Here is an 18,021-nt window from a genome sequence, read left to right on the forward strand (position 1 = left end):
GCCAGAGTTTGTCAGTTGTTACGCCAATGTGTTTTGTTGAATTATAATTTCCTTTAGTCCATTCACTGGAGACCTGAATTTATATTTTTTTTGAAGAAATTTAAAAAGAACATTTCAAAAAGAATTTCTGCTGACAACTTAAGATGATCACATTGTTCGCAACACTGTAACCTACATCGCAAAAGACTGTGAGGAGGGAGTCAAAATGTTCTGTGCATTTCCCAGAAGAACCAAGACTCAGGAAGTTTAAAGGAACTACCTGCTCTTTTCAGCAAACAGAGAAATACTGCTCACTGCTATCTTTGAATCACTGAGTGACACATAGGACAAGCCCCTCCCCATCCGTAGTTTTAAGCTGGTATTTTTCTCTGCAGCAGAGGAGAAGCAACTGGACTCTGACATGAGCGGACCCTAAGTGGGGGTCCTTTTCTCTCTCTCTTTCTCCATTCCAACTTGAAAGCTTTCAAATCCTGCTTGTTGACATGACCACCTTTGCATACTCCAGCTACAACCAGAAACCCCTTTGGAGGAAATCATCCACATGGTTGTCTTCAATAGACCCACCGAGCCAGTTATCTACCTCTTCAAACTCCAAGCCTCAGGATCACTAAGTTCAGTAAGAAGCCAGCTGAATCACCAAACTTCACAGACTGTATATATTTTTTTATTTTTATGGACTCTAACTCAACCAATCTACCCTTTCCCACTCTGTAACCTATTTGTTGTGTGTAAACCTCCAGACTGTGTATGAGAGTGAAAGTTGGCATGTTGTTTATTACTTTATTACTTCGGTTTAGGCACAATAAAGTTAACCTCTTTCTTTGTTAACTCAAGAAAACATGTCCAATTGATTCTTGTTATGATCATAGCAAGTAAGTAATCAAAAACTTACTGAATTGGTCAGTACATCCACTTCAAGAAAGAATTAAACCTTTGTGGTCAAACAAGGAGAGGAAAAGAGGGAAGCCATTCGACCCCTCCTCACATGACCATAACACAGTATAGAGCCCACGAGGTGAGTAGAGTAACTGCTGCAGTGCCCGTTTTCAGCCACTGCCAGGAGCTATACTATTCATAAATTGACTGAAGCTTGTATGCTGCAGAAATATCAGGCTGCAGAGTCACAACAGCTGACACTCGTGTGAAAATAAAACTCTGTTCTGTTCCTGTCCAATTACCCATCATAGTACATTTCACCAAGACAACTACCGATCAATCATACTTTGATTCATTAGACTGGCCGTTATTTCCCATCAGCGCAAAGTAGCTTCACATATGCATGATGTAAAAGCAGTGTCTGTATGTCCTGGTCCAGAAAGAGCTTCTGTGTCTGTGTCTTGGTAGAGAGGATGCTCTGGGCCTGTGTGTCCTGGTCAAGAGTGCTCTGTGACTGTGTCCTGTCCTGAGATTGCTGTGTGTCTGTGTCTCCTGGCCCAGAGAGCATTCTGTGTCTGTGTCTCCTGGCCCAGAGTGAGTGCTCTGTGACTGTGTCCTGCCCAGAGAGTTTGCTGTGTGTCTGTGTCTCCTAGCCCAGAGAGAGTGCTCTGTGTCTGTGTCCTGCCCAGAGAGATTGCTGTGTGTCTGTGTCTCCTGGCCCAGACAGCATTCTGTGTCTGTGTCTCCTGGCCCAGAGCAAGTGCTCTGTGACTGTGTCCTGCCCAAAGAGATTGCTGTGTGTCTATGTCTCCTGGCCCAGAGAGCATTCTGTGTCTGTGTCTCTTCGCCCAGAGCGCGTGCTCTGTAACTGTGTCCTGTCCAGACAGATTGCTGTGTGTCTGTGTCTCCTGGCCCAGGGAGAGCACTTTGTGACTTTGTCCTGTCCAGAGAGATTGCTGTGTGTCTGTGCCTCCTGGCTCAGACAGAGCACTCGGTGTCTCCTGGCCCAGGGAGAGAGCTCTGTGACTATGTCCTGTCCAGAGAGATTGCTCTGTGACTATGTCCTGTCCAGAGAGATTGCTGTGTGTCTGTGTCTCCTGGTTCAGAGACAGCGCTCTGTGACTATGTCCTGGCCCAGAGAGAGCGCTCTGTGTCTGTGTCTCCTGCCCCAGAGCGAGTGCTCTGTGACTATGTCCTGTCCAGAGAGATTGCTCTGCGTCCGAGTCCTATCCAGAGAGAGAGCACTCCGTGTCTGTGTCCTGACCCAGATAGATAGCACTTGGTATCTGTGCTTACATACATTCGCAAAGCTCTGCTGCCAGGCTCCTGGCTGCAGCTTTCACACTGAATTAACATTTAAATTAACTGTTGTTAGATTTCATAAGATTTAAACCCATTTCGTCACCACACTGGAATTGCATTCCATGCAGTTGCAAATCCAAACAATGCAAGACTTCTTCCTGCAAGAAGTCTCACACTACTTTCCTCTAGAGTCGGTCGCGCTCCAACTCCAGGTTAATGCTGCCACTTCAGTGACAAAGTGAAGCAGAAATCATTTGCAGGAATGCTAAAGTTGTTTGTGTATACTTGCTCACAATGCTGGGGCTTTGCACCAGGTGTAGTATGACTCCAGTCCCTGGGCATTTTTGAAGTACAGGATGTTTTTAATATTGTGAGAGAAAGAACTCGCACAAAACATTAAAATTAGATGCTGAAGGCCCAGAGCTCCACAAATGAAGACAAGTATGCATGCATGAGTGGAGCTACTTTTTCAGAGCTTAGTACAAACAGTGCACAGCCAGCAGTGTAACTTGAATCTACTAGCTGTGTACTGCACAGTACAGACATCTGAGAACAAACAGTGATGGAGTCTGAGTGTGCAGACTGCTATCTGAACAGTTGACCTATTGAGTGTACTGCTAGGTGCACTGACTTTGGATTCAAAGCTTGTATTTCTTCTGAGACAGTCCTTTACTGGAAAAGGAATCTGAAAGCTTCAGAGTTCTAGGAAAGACAGAACTGGATAGAACCAGTTAAAACAAACATCCTGTGATCAGAAGTGTGACCAGAGACATGTAACTGGAGCTCAGGTTTCAGTTTACAAGATTACTGTGCAATGTGTTGAAGCAAGCAGCTGTAACTGGAACCTGTTTTTCTGGGAGCTGGCCCTTGGCAAATACAAGTTGCTACAGCTGTTTCCTATGACTGAAAGGGTTACTTGAGGTGACACCAGTGGAGCTACGCCATCAAGACTGTTGTGAGCAAAACTACAGAAGTTCTGGAAGGGTGCACAGTTTTGGTGGAGTTCAGATTGCAGGGGAACTGCTATTAAATGGAAATCAGTATTTGCATTTTGTAAGATGGGATCTGGAGATTTACTTGAAAAATTCAAAGACTTGAAGGACTTTGTGACTCTAACGAGTGCTATCTTTGCTGAGGGGACTGCCAAAAAGACTCGGGAGACCTATCTTTGTTGCATCTGATAATTAATGCGTAATCTTTAAGCTCTTTCAAGTGTGATTTAACTGTTAGTTCATGTTTAATTTTTGATGGTTTTGGTTTGAGTGTTAAAGTAAAATTTATAAAAGTGAAATATAGTCTGTTCGTTTCCCCTCAAAATTGGGTCAGTTGGTGGAGTGGATTCTTTTGGTTTGTGATCTCCACAGGGATCATAACAAACCACATTAAGTACTTAGCAGCCTAGATGGTTTAATGGAGAAGGCTGAATACTCTGCTTTCTCCATAACATTGTTCTTTGTGAACTATTTGAAAAGTTTTATATTTGCCAGTTTTATGAATAAGAGGGTAGATATTCCTGTATTGTCAGTGTGATGTGGCAGTACTTACATCCACCACAGTGGCCTCTCCATGATGCTGTTCCAAACCCAGGCACATGAGGACAGATGCTCGTATCTGCAGGGGCGGGCAAGGAGGTATGCGCCCACCCAGCATTATCAACAGCATGTCTAAGCCACCTCTGCCCCTCTGAAGGGGAGTCCAACGGGTCAGTCAGGTCTAAGAAAGGAGGTCACTTGTTGCTGTCATCTTTTTCTCCCCTGCTGGCAGGCCCCGACCCTTTGATTTAACTGGACTCATTGATGCAGCAGAAATCCAGTGAATCCCGACTGTGCCCCAAATTCCAATACGTCTGCTGACTCTGATCCCAAATTCTGGCCCTCGGAAGAACAAAAGTTCTAAGCCAAGGTTTTTGGATTCCACATTAACAATGGTATCACCACTCATGTATCACCATTTAATTCAGGCACTCTACGTATTTGAAACGTGGCTATGAGTGAAACATCCTCACCCTTTAATTTTGAGTATCTGTGCTCTAAAGTATTTAAACATGTAATCCTACCTCTAGTTCTTGCCTAACTTGCTCTCTGTTGATTCCCAGGTCTTCCCTGTAAAAACCAATGGAAAGTAAGGTTGAATGGCTGTCAGTTATAATGGGGCAAACACGCCAGTCTTAACGATGATCATTTTCAAATTTGTTTGAACACTTCCAATGTTCACCAGGTTGTATTTGTATCTTGTACAAAAATCTTCTTGCACTTTCAAGATGAAGAGAGAGATTGTTGCAGACAATTCAAGGTCAGACAATTTAAATGTGAATGAAAGGGTAAAAGATAACAAGGATGCTTGTGGTACAAGTTCTTACTCCTATCCCAAATGAATACTATTGACCATTTAAGTTTTTTTTAAATTCAAATCTCTTTACAGACCAAGCCCAAATTAATAAAATATTGCATTTTGCTGGACTCAAAAAAAAACAGTAATGTTAGTAGGCCTCATCAAAGAAATCATCTCCCAGAACAAACCCTCTACTGTTGATGCTGTTCCCACTCCATCATAGCTCCCACTGTGTGCAGTCTCACCCTCCTTTCAAGCCTTTCTTCCTAAAACAGTATAAAGGAGCGGGCCTGAGAGGGAGCTCAGTGAGTCCGGTGGATGTATAAGGGAACCGGCCAAGGGGGAGCACAGTGAGACCGGCAGAAGTATAAAGGAGAGGGACAATGGGGAGCACAGAGTGACCAGTGGCAGTATAAAGGAGCGAGCCTGAGAGAGAGCACAGTGAGACCAGTGGCAGTATAAAAGAGCAGGCCTGAGAAGGAGCACAGTGAGACCAGTGGCAGTATAAAAGAGTGGGACAAGGGGGAGCACAGTGAGACCAGTGGCAGTATAAAGGAGCGGGACAAGGGAGAGCACAGAGTGACCAGTGGCAGTATAAAGGAGCGAGCCTGAGAGAGAGCACAGTGAGACCAGTGGCAGTATAAAAGAGCAGGCCTGAGAAGGAGCACAGTGAGACCAGTGGCAGTATAAAAGAGTGGGACAAGGGGGAGCACAGTGAGACCAGTGGCAGTATAAAGGAGCGGGACAAGGGAGAGCACAGAGTGACCAGAAGCAGTATAAAGGAGCGAGCCTGAGAGAGAGCACAGTGAGACCAGCGGCAGTATAAAGGAGCAGGTCTGAGAGGGAGCACAGTGGGACCGGCAGCAGTATAAAGAAGCGGGACAAGGGGGAGCACAGTGAGACCAGTGGCAGTATAAAGGAGCGGGACAAGGGGAAGCACAGTGAGACCAGTGGCAGTATAAAGGAGCGGGACAAGGGGGAGCACAGTGAGACCAGTGGCAGTATAAAGGAGTGGGACAATGGAGAGCACAGAGTGACCAGTGGCAGTATAAAGGAGCGAGCCTGAGAGAGAGCACAGTGAGACCAGCGGCAGTATAAAGGAGCAGGTCTGAGAGGGAGCACAGTGGGACTGGCAGCAGTATAAAGGAGCGGGACAAGGGGGAGCACAGTGAGACCAGTGGCAGTATAAAGGAGCGGGACAAGGGGAAGCACAGTGAGACCAGTGGCAGTATAAATGAGCGGGACAAGGGGGAGCACAGTGAGACCAGTGGCAGTATAAAGGAGTGGGACAATGGAGAGCACAGAGTGACCGGTGGCAGCATAAAGGAGCAGGTCTGAGAGGGAGCACAGTGGGACCAGCGGCAGTATAAAGGAGCAGAACAAGGGGGAGCACAGTGAGACCAGTGGCAGTATAAAGGAGCAGAACAAGGGGGAGGTGCTGACTGACTGCGATCTAAAGTAACCCAAAGTGTGACATCACAGGGATAAAGGTAAGTGATTGGTTGGTGAATATTTTTCTCTTTTCTCTCTCTCTAAACAAGGGTATTGGTTCAAATTAGGAGCTGGGAAATCACAAATATTCAATCTGGGTAGTATAACAGTAAGTGTTGTAATAAGAGTACAAGCACAGAGCAGGTCTAGAGGTATTAATTAAAATTGATTGTTTAAACAGGGTACTGAATAGATTGTTAAAAAGGGAATAGAGGGTTTTTTCTTGTTTAGGTCATGGATGGGCAGCTGCGACCTGTTGCTTGCAATTCCTGCGCCATATGGGAACTTCAGGTCACTTCACCAGTCTTGGATGACCAGCTGCTTCAGCTCAAGCTCAGGTTTTCCGAACTTGAGCGGCAGCTGGAATCACTACGATCAAGGAGCAGGAGAGATTCCTGGATCGTACATTCCAAGAGGCGGTCACCCCACAGGCAGTAAGAGTTGAGGATAGTAGGTGGGTGGCTATCTGGAAGAGTAGGAAGAGGCAGGAAGGGAAGGAGTCTTCGGGGTGTCAGCCACTCTCAAACTGGTACTCAGTTTTGGAGACTGTTGAGAGTTACGACATCTTGAAGGAGTGCAGTCCAGACCACGGCAGCATTTGGGCATGGGATTGCACAGGAGGGAGCAGCAAAGTGCAGGAATTCAGTTGTTCTCGGTATTCTATCATCAGGGGGACAAACAGGCATTTCTGTAACCGTTATCATAAGTCCCTAATGGTGCGCTGCCTCCCTGGTGCCAGGGTAAAAGACATCACGGTGAGGGTGCAGAATATCCTGCAAGGGGAAGGCAGTAAGTCAGAAGTTGTGGTACATACTGGTACCAATGACATAGCAAGGGCAGGTATTGAGGTCCTATGGTTAGATTTTCAGGAGCTACAGAGAAAGTTAAAGAGTAGGACCTTGAAGGTAGTAATCTCTGGATTACTCCCAGTGCCACACGCTAGCGAGAGTATGAAGATAGGGAGGATCAATGTGTACCTTGTAGCATGGTGCAGGAGGGAGGGCTTCAGATTCCTAGGGCACTGGGACCAGTTTTGGGGCAGAAGGCACCTATTCAAAAGGGACGGGTTGCACCTCAACAGGACTGGGACCAATGTCCTCTTGGGAAGATTCACTAGTGTAGTTGGGGAGGGTTTAAAGTAAATTGGGAGGGGGATGGGCACCAGCATATAGAAGTAGAAAAGAGGATTAAGGCGCATAATGTGATGTGTTGGACAGTATGAGAGAAGGGAGTAGTTCCACATTCGATAGGAGCAGACTGAGAAGGACTACAAGGAATGCAAAGACAAGACTACAATGCATGTGTATAAATGCACAAAGTGTGGTGAATAAGGTTTATAAGCTACAAGCCAAATAGCAGTATGGGCGTATGATGTAGTGGCAATAATGGACACATGGCTTAGAAATGGTGAGGACTGGGCACTTAATATACAAGGATATAAAGTGTCCAGAAAATATAGAGAAAGAAGAAAGGGAGGTGGGGTGGCAGTACTGAATAGGGAAGACATTGTAGTGTTGGAAAGGGAGGATGTCCTTGAGGGGGCAAGAGCAGAATCCATTTGGTGAGAGTTGAGAAGCAAAAAGTTTCTGATTACGCTATTGGGGTATTCTATAGGCCTCCAAATAGAAAGAGATAGAGGAGCAAATCTGCAGGGAAATCACAGAGATGTGCAAGAACTATATACTGTGGGACTAATTACCCGAATATCAAAACGGTGTGCATATTGGGACCAATGACATAGGTAAAAAGGGGAATGAGGACCTGAAAGCAGATTTTAGGGAGCTAGGAAGGAGATTAAAAAACAGGACCTCAAAAGCAGTAATCTCAGGATTACTCCCAGTCCCACGTGCAAGTGAGCATAAGAATAGAAGAACTGAGCGATTGAACAAATGGCTGGAGAACTGGTGTAGGAGGGAGGGCATCAGATTTCTGAGACATTGGGACCAGTTCTGGGCCAGGTGGGACCTGTACAAGATGGACAGGTTACATCTTAGCAGAACTGGGATGAATATCCTCACAGGGAGATTTGCTAGTGCTGTTGGGGAGGGTTTAAACTAAATTGTCAGGGGAATGGGAACCTGAGAGGGAGCTCAGATTGGAGGGAAACAAAACTGGTAACTTGTCTGGGGTGTGGGAACCAGGAGCAAGTATTAGAGAGGAATACCAAGCTGCACAGAACACTGGGGGAGATAGATAGCACAAGAGTAGGGAATAGTACATCATTAGGTGGGGTCAGAGTAAGGGAGAAAGTAATAAAGTCTGAATCAGGGTTAATGTGCATGTATGTGAGTGCACGGAGTGTGGTTAATAAGACTGGTGAGGTACAGACACAGATTGCCATGTGGAAATATGATGTTGTGGCTACAACGGAGACCTAGCTCAAAGAAGGGTGTTAAATATTCCTGGATACAAGGGGTTCAGGAAAGATAGGAAGGGGAAAAAAGGGGAGGGTTGGCAGTATTAAGGAGAGCATTGCAGTGCTGGAGAAAAAGGATGTCCTAGAGGGGTCAAGGACAGAATCAATTTGGCTAGAGCTAAGGAACAGAAAAAGTGCAGTTACATTGCTCGGTGTTGTCTATAGGCCACCAGCTAGTGGGAAGGACATGGAGGAACAAATTTGCAAGGAAATTACAGAGAGGTGCAAGAATTATAGGATAGTTATAATGGGGGACTTTAATCATCCAAACATAGACTGGGATAATAGTAGTGTAAAGGGCAGTGAGGGGCAAGAGTTCCTTGAGTGTGTTCAGGAAAATTTTCTACAACAGTATGTTGCTAGTCCAACAAGAAGGGAGGCACTGCTAGCCCTGGTTCTTGGAAAGAGATGGGCCAACTGGATCAAGAATCAGTAGGAGAGCATTTAGGGGATAGTGATAATTGTATCATAAGGTTTAAGCTGACGTTGGAAAAGGACAAAGAGCAATCCAGGGTGAGAATAATTAACTGGGGGAAGGCCAACTTCAATGGGGTAAGAATGGAGCTGGGGCGAATAAATTGGAGTCAAAAGCTGTCAGGAAAACCATTAGATGAACAATGGGCTACCTTCAAAGAAGAGATAGTTTGGGCACAGTCAAGGTATGTTCCCTCGAAGGGGAAAAGTAGGGCAAACAAATCCGGAGGTCCATGGATGACAAAAGAGGTAGAGATTAAGATAAAGAAGAAAAAGTGTACTTATGACAGATGCCAGGTAGAAAATACCATTGAGAACCGGGCTGAATATAGAAGGTCCAGAGGGAAAGTGAAAAAGCAAATAAGAGAAGCAAAGAGAGAGCATGAAAAGAGACTGGCAGCTAGCATTAAAGGAAATCCTAAAGTTTTCTATAAGCATATAAATAGTAAAAGGGTGGTATAAGGAGGAGTAGGGTCAATTAAGGACCAGAAAGGGGATTTACACATGGAGGCAGAGGGCATAGCTGAGGTATTATATGAATACTTTGCATCTGTTTTTACCAAGGAAGAAGATGCAACCCAGCCCATGTTGAAAGATGAGGTAAGTCAGACACTACAGGAGTTTAAAATTGATAAAGAAGAAGTATTAGATAGGCTGTCTGTACTTAAAGTGGATAAAGCACCAGGGCCGGATGAGATGCATCCAAGGTTACTGTGGGAAGTGAGGGTGGAAATCGCAGAGGCACTGGCCATAATTTTTCAGTCTTCCTTAGATTCGGGGGTGGTGCCAGAGGACTGGAGAATTGCAAATGTTACACCCTTAGTGAAAAAAAGGGTGTAAAGATAAGCCCAGTAACTACAGGCCAGTCAGTTTAACTTCAGTGGTGGGTAAACTTCTAGAAAAAATAATTTGGGATAAAATCAATAGTCACATGGACAAATGTGAGTTAATTAAGGAAAGCCAGCCTGGATTTCTTAAGGGAAACTCATGTTTAACTAACTTGTTGGAGTTTTTTGAGGAGGTAACCAAGAGAGTTGATGAGGGCAATGCTGTTGATGTGGTGTACATAGACTTTCAAAAGGCACACAGTGCCACACAGCAGACTTGTGAGACTTGTAGCTCATGGAATAAAAGGAACGGTAGCAACATGGATACATAATTGGCTGAGTGACAGGAAACGAAGGGTAGTGGTTAATGGATGTTTTTCAGGCTGGAGGCAGGTTTGTAGTGGAGTTCCCCAGGGATCAGTGTTGGGACACTTGCTTTTTCTGATATATATTAATGACCTAAACTTGGTGTACAGGGCACAACTTCAAAGTTTGCAGACGATATGAAACTTGGAAGCATTGTGAACTGTGAGGAGGATAGTGTAGCACTTCAAAAGGAATGACAAGTTGGTGAAATGGGCAGACAGGTGGCAGAAGAAGTTCAATGCAGAGAAATGTGAAGTGATTCATTTTGGTAGGAAGAACATGGAGAGACAATATGGAATAAAGGGTACACTCTAAAGGGGGTGCAGGAGCAGAGGGACCTAGGTGTATATGTGCATAAGTCATTGAAGGTGGCAGAACAGGTTGAGAGGGCAGTTAATAAAGCATACAGTATCCTGGGCTTTATTAATAGGGGCATAGAGTACAAGAGCAAGGAAATTATGTTGAACTTGTATAAGACACTAGTTAAGCCTCAGCTGGAGTATTGCATCCAATTCTGAGTTCCGCACTTGAGGAAAGACATGAGGGCATTGGAGAGAGTACAGAAAAGATTCACGAGAATGGTTCCAGGGATGAGGAATTTCAGTTATGAAGATAGATTGGAGAAGTTAGGACTGTTTTCCTTGGAGAAGGAAAGGCTGAGAGGTGATTTAATAGAGGTATTCAAAATCATGAGGGGTCTGGACACAGTAGATAGAGAGAAACTGTTCCCACTCGTGAAAGGATCGAGAATGAGAGGGCACAGATTTAAAGTATTTGGCAAGAGAAGCAAAAGAGACATGAGGAAAACCTTTTTCACACAGCGAGTGGTTGAGGACTGGAATGCGCTCCTGAGAACGTGGTAGAGGCAGGTTCAATTGAAGCATTCAAAAGAGAATTAGACAGTTATATGAAAAGGAAGAATGTGCAGGGTTATAGGGAGAAGGCAGGGGAATGGAACTGAGGGAGTTACTGTTAAAGAGAGCCAGTACAGACACGATGGGCCGAAGGGCCTCCTTCTGCGCTGTAACAATTCTGTGATATCGATGGGGATAATGTTAAAGGGTAAGGAGGGGGAGAAATTCCTGAAATATGTTTAGGAAAACTTCCTAACTAGAAAGGAGGCATTGCTGGATCTGGTGCTGGGAAATGATGTGGACCATGTGTCTGTGGGGGTGCACTTGGGTAACAGCGATCATCATAAGGTTTAAATAGTAATGCAGAAAATCAAGGAAAGAAATAAGGTAAAATGCTTAGACTGGAAGAGAGCTAATTTCAACACGATGAGAAGGGATCTAGCCAGGGTAAAATGGAACCAAAGACTGACAGGAAAAGCCGTATTGGAATGATGGGTTATTTTTAAGGAAGAAAATCTTCAGGTACAGGTACATTCCAACATGGGCGAAAGTAGGGGAACCAAAAATAGAGCTTCTTGAATGACGAGAGGCATAGAAAAAGAGTGTATGATGCACGTCAGGTGAATTCTTCAAGTGGGAACCGGGCCATATACAATAAGTTTAGAGAAGCGATTAAGAGGAAAATAAGTCTGGCAAAGACAGAACATGAGAATAGAATGACATAATAGGGAACCCAAAAATTTTCCACCAGCATGTAAATAGTAAACAGGTAGTAAGAGGTAGAGTGGGGCCTATTAGGGACAAAGAGAGTATTAAATGCTTAGAGGTGCAGGGCAAGGCTAAAACACTTAGTCAGTACTTTGTATCAGTGTTTACTAAGGAAGAGGAATCTGACAAAATATTGGTAGAAGCAGAGAGAGTAGAGGCAATGGATAGGTTAAAAATTGAGAGTGCGGAAGTACCGAAAAGGCTGGCTATGCTTAGAGTAGATAAGTCACATGGTCCAGATGGCTTGCATCCCAAGTTGCTAAAGGAAGTGGGGGTGGAGATAGCGGGAGGGCTTGCCATAATCTTCCAATCTTCCCTGGATACAGGGGAGGTACCAGAGGTTTGGCGAGTGGCAAATGTGACACCCTTATTCAAGAAAGGGTGTAAGGACAGTCCTAGCAATTATAGGCTAGTTAATTTAACATCAGTGATGGGTAAGGTTTTAGAAACAATAATTAGGTGAAAAAAATCAACAGTCACTTGGAGAGTTAATTAAGGAGAGCCAGCACGGATTTATAAAAGGGAGATCATGCTTCACTAATCTATTTGAATTTTTTGATGAAGTAACAGAAAAGGTTGATGAAGGAAATGTGGTGAGTGTTGTCTGTATGAATTTTAAGAAGGCATTTGATAAAGTATCACATAGAAGACTGGTTAACAAAATTTAGTCTCATGGAATAGGAGGGTCAGTGTCCAAATGGGTAAAAAATTGGCTTAAAAATAAAAAAACAGTGAGTCTTGGTAAATGGTTGTTTTTCTGACTGGAGGACGGTCGATAATGTTTCCCAAGGATCAGTGTTGGGATCACTGCTTTTTTTGTGATAGATAAATAACTTGAAATACAGAGCAGAATTTCAAAATTTGCCCGTGACACCAAACTTGGAGGTGTGGCAAACAGTGAGGATGATATGAATTGCCTGCAAGAGGACATAGATAGGCTAGCAGAATGGGTAGACAGGTGGTAAATGGAATTTAATACTGACAAGTGTGAGGTAATGCATTTTGGCAGAAGGAATAGGCAGAGGCAACGCATACTTAATGGCACAGTTCTAAAGAGTGTACAAGGTCACAGGGACCTGGGGGTGCATGTGATCGATTTTTGAAGGTGGCAGGACATATTGAGAGAGTAGTGGGAAGTGCATGGGAAAGGCTTCCACTGCTATGTCCAGACTGGCCAAGAGAGTGTGGCAAAATGGCGCACTGACACGGAACACAAAAGTCCGAGTGTATCAGGCCTGTGTCCTCAGTACCTTGCTCTATGGCAGTGAGGCCTGGACAACGTATGTGAGCCAAGAGTGACGTCTCAATTCATTCCATCATCGCTGCCTCCGGAGAATACTTGGCATCAGGTGGCAGGACCGTATCTCCAGCACAGAAGTCCTCGAGGCGGCCAATATCCCCAGCTTATACACACTACTGAGTCAGCGGCGCTTGAGATGGCTTGGCCATGTGAGCCGCATGGAAGATGGCAGGATCCCCAAGGACACATTGTACAGCGAGCTCGCCACTGGTATCAGACCCACCGGCCGTCCATGTCTCTGCTTTAAAGACGTCTGCAAACGCGACATGAAATCCTATGACATTGATCACAAGTCGTGGGAGTCAGTTGCCAGCGTCTGCCAGAGCTGGCGGGCAGCCATAAAGGCGGGGCTAAAGTGTGGCGAGTCGAAGAGACTTAGTAGTTGGCAGAAAAAAAGACAGAGGCGCAAGGGGAATCCCAACTGTGTAACAGCCCCGACAAACAAATTTCTCTGCAGCACCTGTGGAAGAGCCTGTCACTCGAGAATTGGCCTTTATAGCCACTCCAGGCGCTGCTTCACAAACCACTGACCACCTCCAGGTGCTTATCCATTGTCTCTCGAGATAAGGAGGCCAAAGAAGTTAGCAAAGCGTGAGATCTTGGGCTTTACAAATACAGGCATTGAGTATAAAAGCAGGGAAGTTCTGCTGAATCTTTATAAAGCTCTGGCAGGCACCAGCTGGAGTACTTTGTCAAGTTCTGGTCACTACACTTTAGGAAGGATTTGAGGGTCTTTGAGAGGGTGTTCCACTGTTCAACTCCCAACTAACCGCAGCAAGTGTTTTTTCTTTAAAGTTGCAGGCCTAGGTTGTTTGTAGAATTTTCTGTTAGTTGAAATTTCAGTCTGGAGACAAGGGATCACAAGTTGAAGTGCAACAGGAAGGCAACCTTCTTTTTGGCTGGCTGGATTTCCTCCCAGCTCTCAGCTGGACAGGCTTTGGTGATGTTGAGCTGCTTTTAAGGTCAAAATGGTCTCACATCTCACCTCTGTTGGGAGACACAGATCTTCCTCCCTGTGGTGACCGACAATGGCCCAGGATGTGGCTACTTCACACCTTCTTTGTTTCAGAAGAACCCATTCAATTCCATGATGTCTCTTCATGGGTTCAGGATGGGGACAATTGACACCTCTTAGCTTAGAATCTCTCCTTTAATCCTTGCCAGGCACTAAGACAGTTTGAATATACAGTTTCACTTTCGGCAGCCATTTTTGAAGCACATTGTCCATTTTTATAACTCTTCAGTTTGGGTTTTCGTATTTTCAATCGTTGCACTTCATGTGAGCATAATAGGGTGCAGAGGAAATTTACAATAATGGTTCCAGTGATGGAGGATTTTAGTTACAAGGTTAGGTTGATCAAGCCAGGGTTGTTCTCCTTAGAACAAAGGAGATTGAGGGGAGATTTAATAGAGGTGTACAAGATTATGACAGGTATAGATTTGTTAGATAAGGAAAACCTGTTCCCATTAACTAATGGTACAAGGACAAGGGGACACAGATTGAAGATTTTGGGCAAGAGATGCAGGGGGAATGTGAGGAAGAACTCTTTTATGCAGCGGGTGGTAATGACATGGAAATCAAAGGTGGTGGAAGCGGAGCCAATCAATGATTTCAAAAGGAAATTGGATGGGCACTTGAAGGAAATAAATGTTCAGAGCTACGGGGATCAAACGGGTGAGTGGGACTACTGGACTACTCCATGGCGAGCCGGCATGGACTCGATTGGCTGAAATGGCGTCCTTCCGTGTCGTAAATGACTCAATCTATTTTTAGGAGAGCAACTGGGCCTGACTCAGAGATTTGTGTTGTGTGAAGAGAAAGAAAAAAACAATCCCTGACATGTAGCAAATAATTCCACTGAAGCGGATAAAAGTGGGCCCAGGAAGTAAGCTATAGTGAAAAGATTGTGATTGGTGAGTTCAGATGAATTCCAACTGGTACACATGCGCCACCAAGCCTCAGCCTCCTGGAAGTCATCTCAAAACCCTTCTCTTCAACCACTAGTTTAGTTCTCCATACAACCGTTTACATTTCCTTTCCCTTTGTTCATCTCAGCTTCTCAACTCCCTCACCCTTTCCCCAAACTTGATGCGCATCATATGTGTTTCCTCTTTATTGTAAAGCACTCCGAGATGTATGTCTGTATCTGAGGAGTGCTGCAGAAAGGCAAAGTTGCTGTTACAAAACTCTTAGAGGGTTTGACAGGGTAGATTCTGAGAGGATGTCGCCCCTGGCTGGAGAGCCTAGAATTACAGGTCACAGTCTCAGAAATAAGGGTGTCAGCCATTTAGGAATGAGATGAGGAGAAATATCTTCACTCAGAGGGTTCTAACCTTCTCACCTTCTTGGGATAGACATGTGCCTCTCCCAGCTTCACAATCCTCTGTTGCTCCAACACTACCCAGGCAATGAACCAGTCTCTGTTTCACTCTCCAGGCAGCAAGGTATGTTCTACTTGAGTAGACAAATGAGGAAATACAGTATAAAGTGTACTTCGACTTTGTCACCAGCCAAAACCCTGCTGGATGCCACTGTCCATCCACAGGAAAAAAAAGTAACAATCATCATTGGAAGCTGTTGTATTTAGAAATAAGTTTATCAATCCCTCGTTGTATCAAGAAGAAAGAACTTACACTTAATTAGTGGTTTCCACGACCTCAGAACATCCCAAATGCTTTGCAGCCAATTATTTTTGAAGTATAGTCACTGTCGTTTTATAGGGAAACTCAACAGCCAATATGCACACAAGAAGATCCTGGAAACAGCAATGTGATTATGACCAGATTATCTATATCTGGTGATGTTAGTTGAGGGAAAATAGTGGCTCCAGGACACCAGGGAGAACAACCCTGCTCTTCTTCCAATAGTAGCCTTGGGATCTTTTACATCCTCCTGAGAGGGCAGATGGGGCTTTGGTTTAACAGCTCATCTGAAAGCTTACTCCTTCAACAGTGCAGTGCTCCCTCAGTACTGCACCAAGAGTGTGGGCCTGTATTATGGGGCTCAAGTCTCTGGGGTGGGACTTGATCCACAACCTCAGAGGGGAGAGAGAGTGATATTGACCAAGCCAAGCTGGCCAACCCAGCGTAGATATGCATGGGTGTGTCATCAATCACGACAACTTATATTTATATAGCACCTTTAATGTAATAATATGTTATAAGGCGCTTTACAGGAGCGTTATAAAGAAACATTAGACACAGAGCCACATAAGGTGATATGAGGCCGATGGCCAAAAGCTTAGATAAAGAGTTCGATTTTAAGGAGTCTTAAAGGTGGAGAGAGACGTAGAGAGGTGGAAAGGTTTAGGGAGAGAATTCTGGATTCTCGGTCCCAGGCAGTTGAAGGCATGACCAATGGTGGAGTAACTAAAATTGGGGATGCACAAGAGGCCCAAATTAGATGAGCAAAGATATCTTGGAGAGTTGTATGACAGGGGGAGATTACAGAGTTAGGGAGGGGCAAGACCATGGAGGGATTTGAAAACAAGGAAGAGAGCTTTAAAATCAATGTATTGCTTGACTGGGAGCCAATGTAAGCCAGCGAGCAGAGGGGTGATGGGCGAAAGGGATTTGGTGAAAATTAGGACACAGGCAACAGAGTTTTGGATGACCTCAAGTTTACAGACGGTAGAATGTGAGAGGCCAGCCAGGAGTATGTTGGAGGAGTCAAGTCTAGAGGGAACAAAGGAATAAATGAGCTGAGGCAGGGGCAAAGTCAGACGACATTACTGAGGTGGAAATAGGTGGTCTTAGCGATTTGACGGATATGTGGTTGGACGTTCATCGGATTGCAAACAATATGGTTTAGTCTCTGACTGTTGCCAGGGATACTGGATCCCCGCTGTGAGGCAAGTCTCCATCAGGAATAACTGGTAGATTTGATTGTAGTCTGAAGAAGTACATTGATACCCAGCGACTGAGAGCTCACAAGTCTCCCAGCATTTGTATTTCCTCCCCATTATTTCAGCCGGATTTCCTCTGTGGATCCCAGGCAATCCCCTGGTTGAATAGCTGAGTCAGTCAGCTGTGGGAAGCTGCGCTGAGCCCTTCGCTTACCTAATATGGTGGCTGTAACGCATTTTCAGTTTGTAAACAGTCCTTCCTGCATGGACAAACCTGGTCTCGGGCAACGGGTAGGTGAATGATTTCAGAGGCATTGGGACCACCGCACGGAACCTATGGAAATAAAGCAAGGGTCAGCCATCAGGAAGGATATCAAGCCCTTTAGAGAGGGTGTAGGGCAGATTTAACAGAATGGGACCAGTGATGAGGGACTTCAGTTATATGAGAGACTGGAGAAGCTGGGATTGGTCTCCTTACAGCAGAGAAGGTTAGGGGGAGATTTAAAAGAGGTGTTTAAAACTAAAAAGGGTTCAGACAGACGAGATAGGGAGAAACTGTTACCAATGGCAGGAGGGTCAGTAACCAGAGGACACGTATTTACGGGGATTGACAAATGAAGTAGACGGGAGATGAATTGTTTTACACAGCAAGTCACTGTGATCTGGAATGCACCGCCTGAAATGGCAGTGGAAGCAGCTTGAATAATTTTCAAAAGGGAACTGGATAAATACTTGAAGGGGAAAAATTGGCCAGGCTGTGGGGAAAGGGCAGGGAATTGGGCCTAATTGGATAGCTCTTTGGAAGGGCCGATACAGGCACGATGGGCCGAATGGCCTGCAGTGCGAGGCGATTCCATGAGCATCACTCAACCCCCGGCCCCATTGCACGCGGGCCGGATCCCACAGTGAATACGGGCGGACCTGCCGCTTTCAGGGCCCGACAACAACTCGGATGGCGGCGAATTGCCTCAGCGCCATCCGCCATTTTAAATTTACCGCCTTTTCTTGGTTGACGATGACTCGGCGCGAACCGTTCGCCCCGCCCCCAGACATGAACCCGCCCCCCCCCTTAGCCCCGCCCCCACACACGAACCCGCCCCTTAGCTCCGCCCCCCAGGCACGAACCGCAATCTTAGCCCCGCCCCCACGCACGATGCTGACCAAATAGCTC

At 45.3% G+C, this 18,021-nt stretch overlaps 1 protein-coding gene across 5 annotated transcripts in view; it reads right to left on the bottom strand.

Moving 5' to 3' along the window:
* LOC137356083 (membrane-anchored junction protein) overlaps nucleotides 1-18,021 on the bottom strand; it is a 141,685-nt gene that overhangs the window by 99,758 nt on the left and 23,906 nt on the right. For 4 of the 5 annotated variants that reach the window (XR_010970993.1, XM_068021891.1, XM_068021894.1 and 1 more), the window contains exons 2-3: nucleotides 17,065-17,184; nucleotides 4,235-4,280 (exon numbers count right to left, since the gene is read on the bottom strand). Coding sequence is in view for 4 of the 5 variants with exons in the window: in XM_068021891.1 (XP_067877992.1) it covers nucleotides 4,235-4,280; nucleotides 17,065-17,165 (147 nt within the window). In the remaining variant the exon portion in view is untranslated. Of the gene's footprint in view, nucleotides 1-4,234; nucleotides 4,281-17,064; nucleotides 17,185-17,412; nucleotides 17,570-18,021 lie in introns of those variants that run through there. The other variant, XM_068021892.1, reaches the window with a different exon arrangement.

This window comes from Heterodontus francisci, chromosome 44 (genome assembly GCF_036365525.1).
Source record: "Heterodontus francisci isolate sHetFra1 chromosome 44, sHetFra1.hap1, whole genome shotgun sequence".
Classification (NCBI taxonomy): domain Eukaryota; kingdom Metazoa; phylum Chordata; class Chondrichthyes; order Heterodontiformes; family Heterodontidae; genus Heterodontus; species Heterodontus francisci.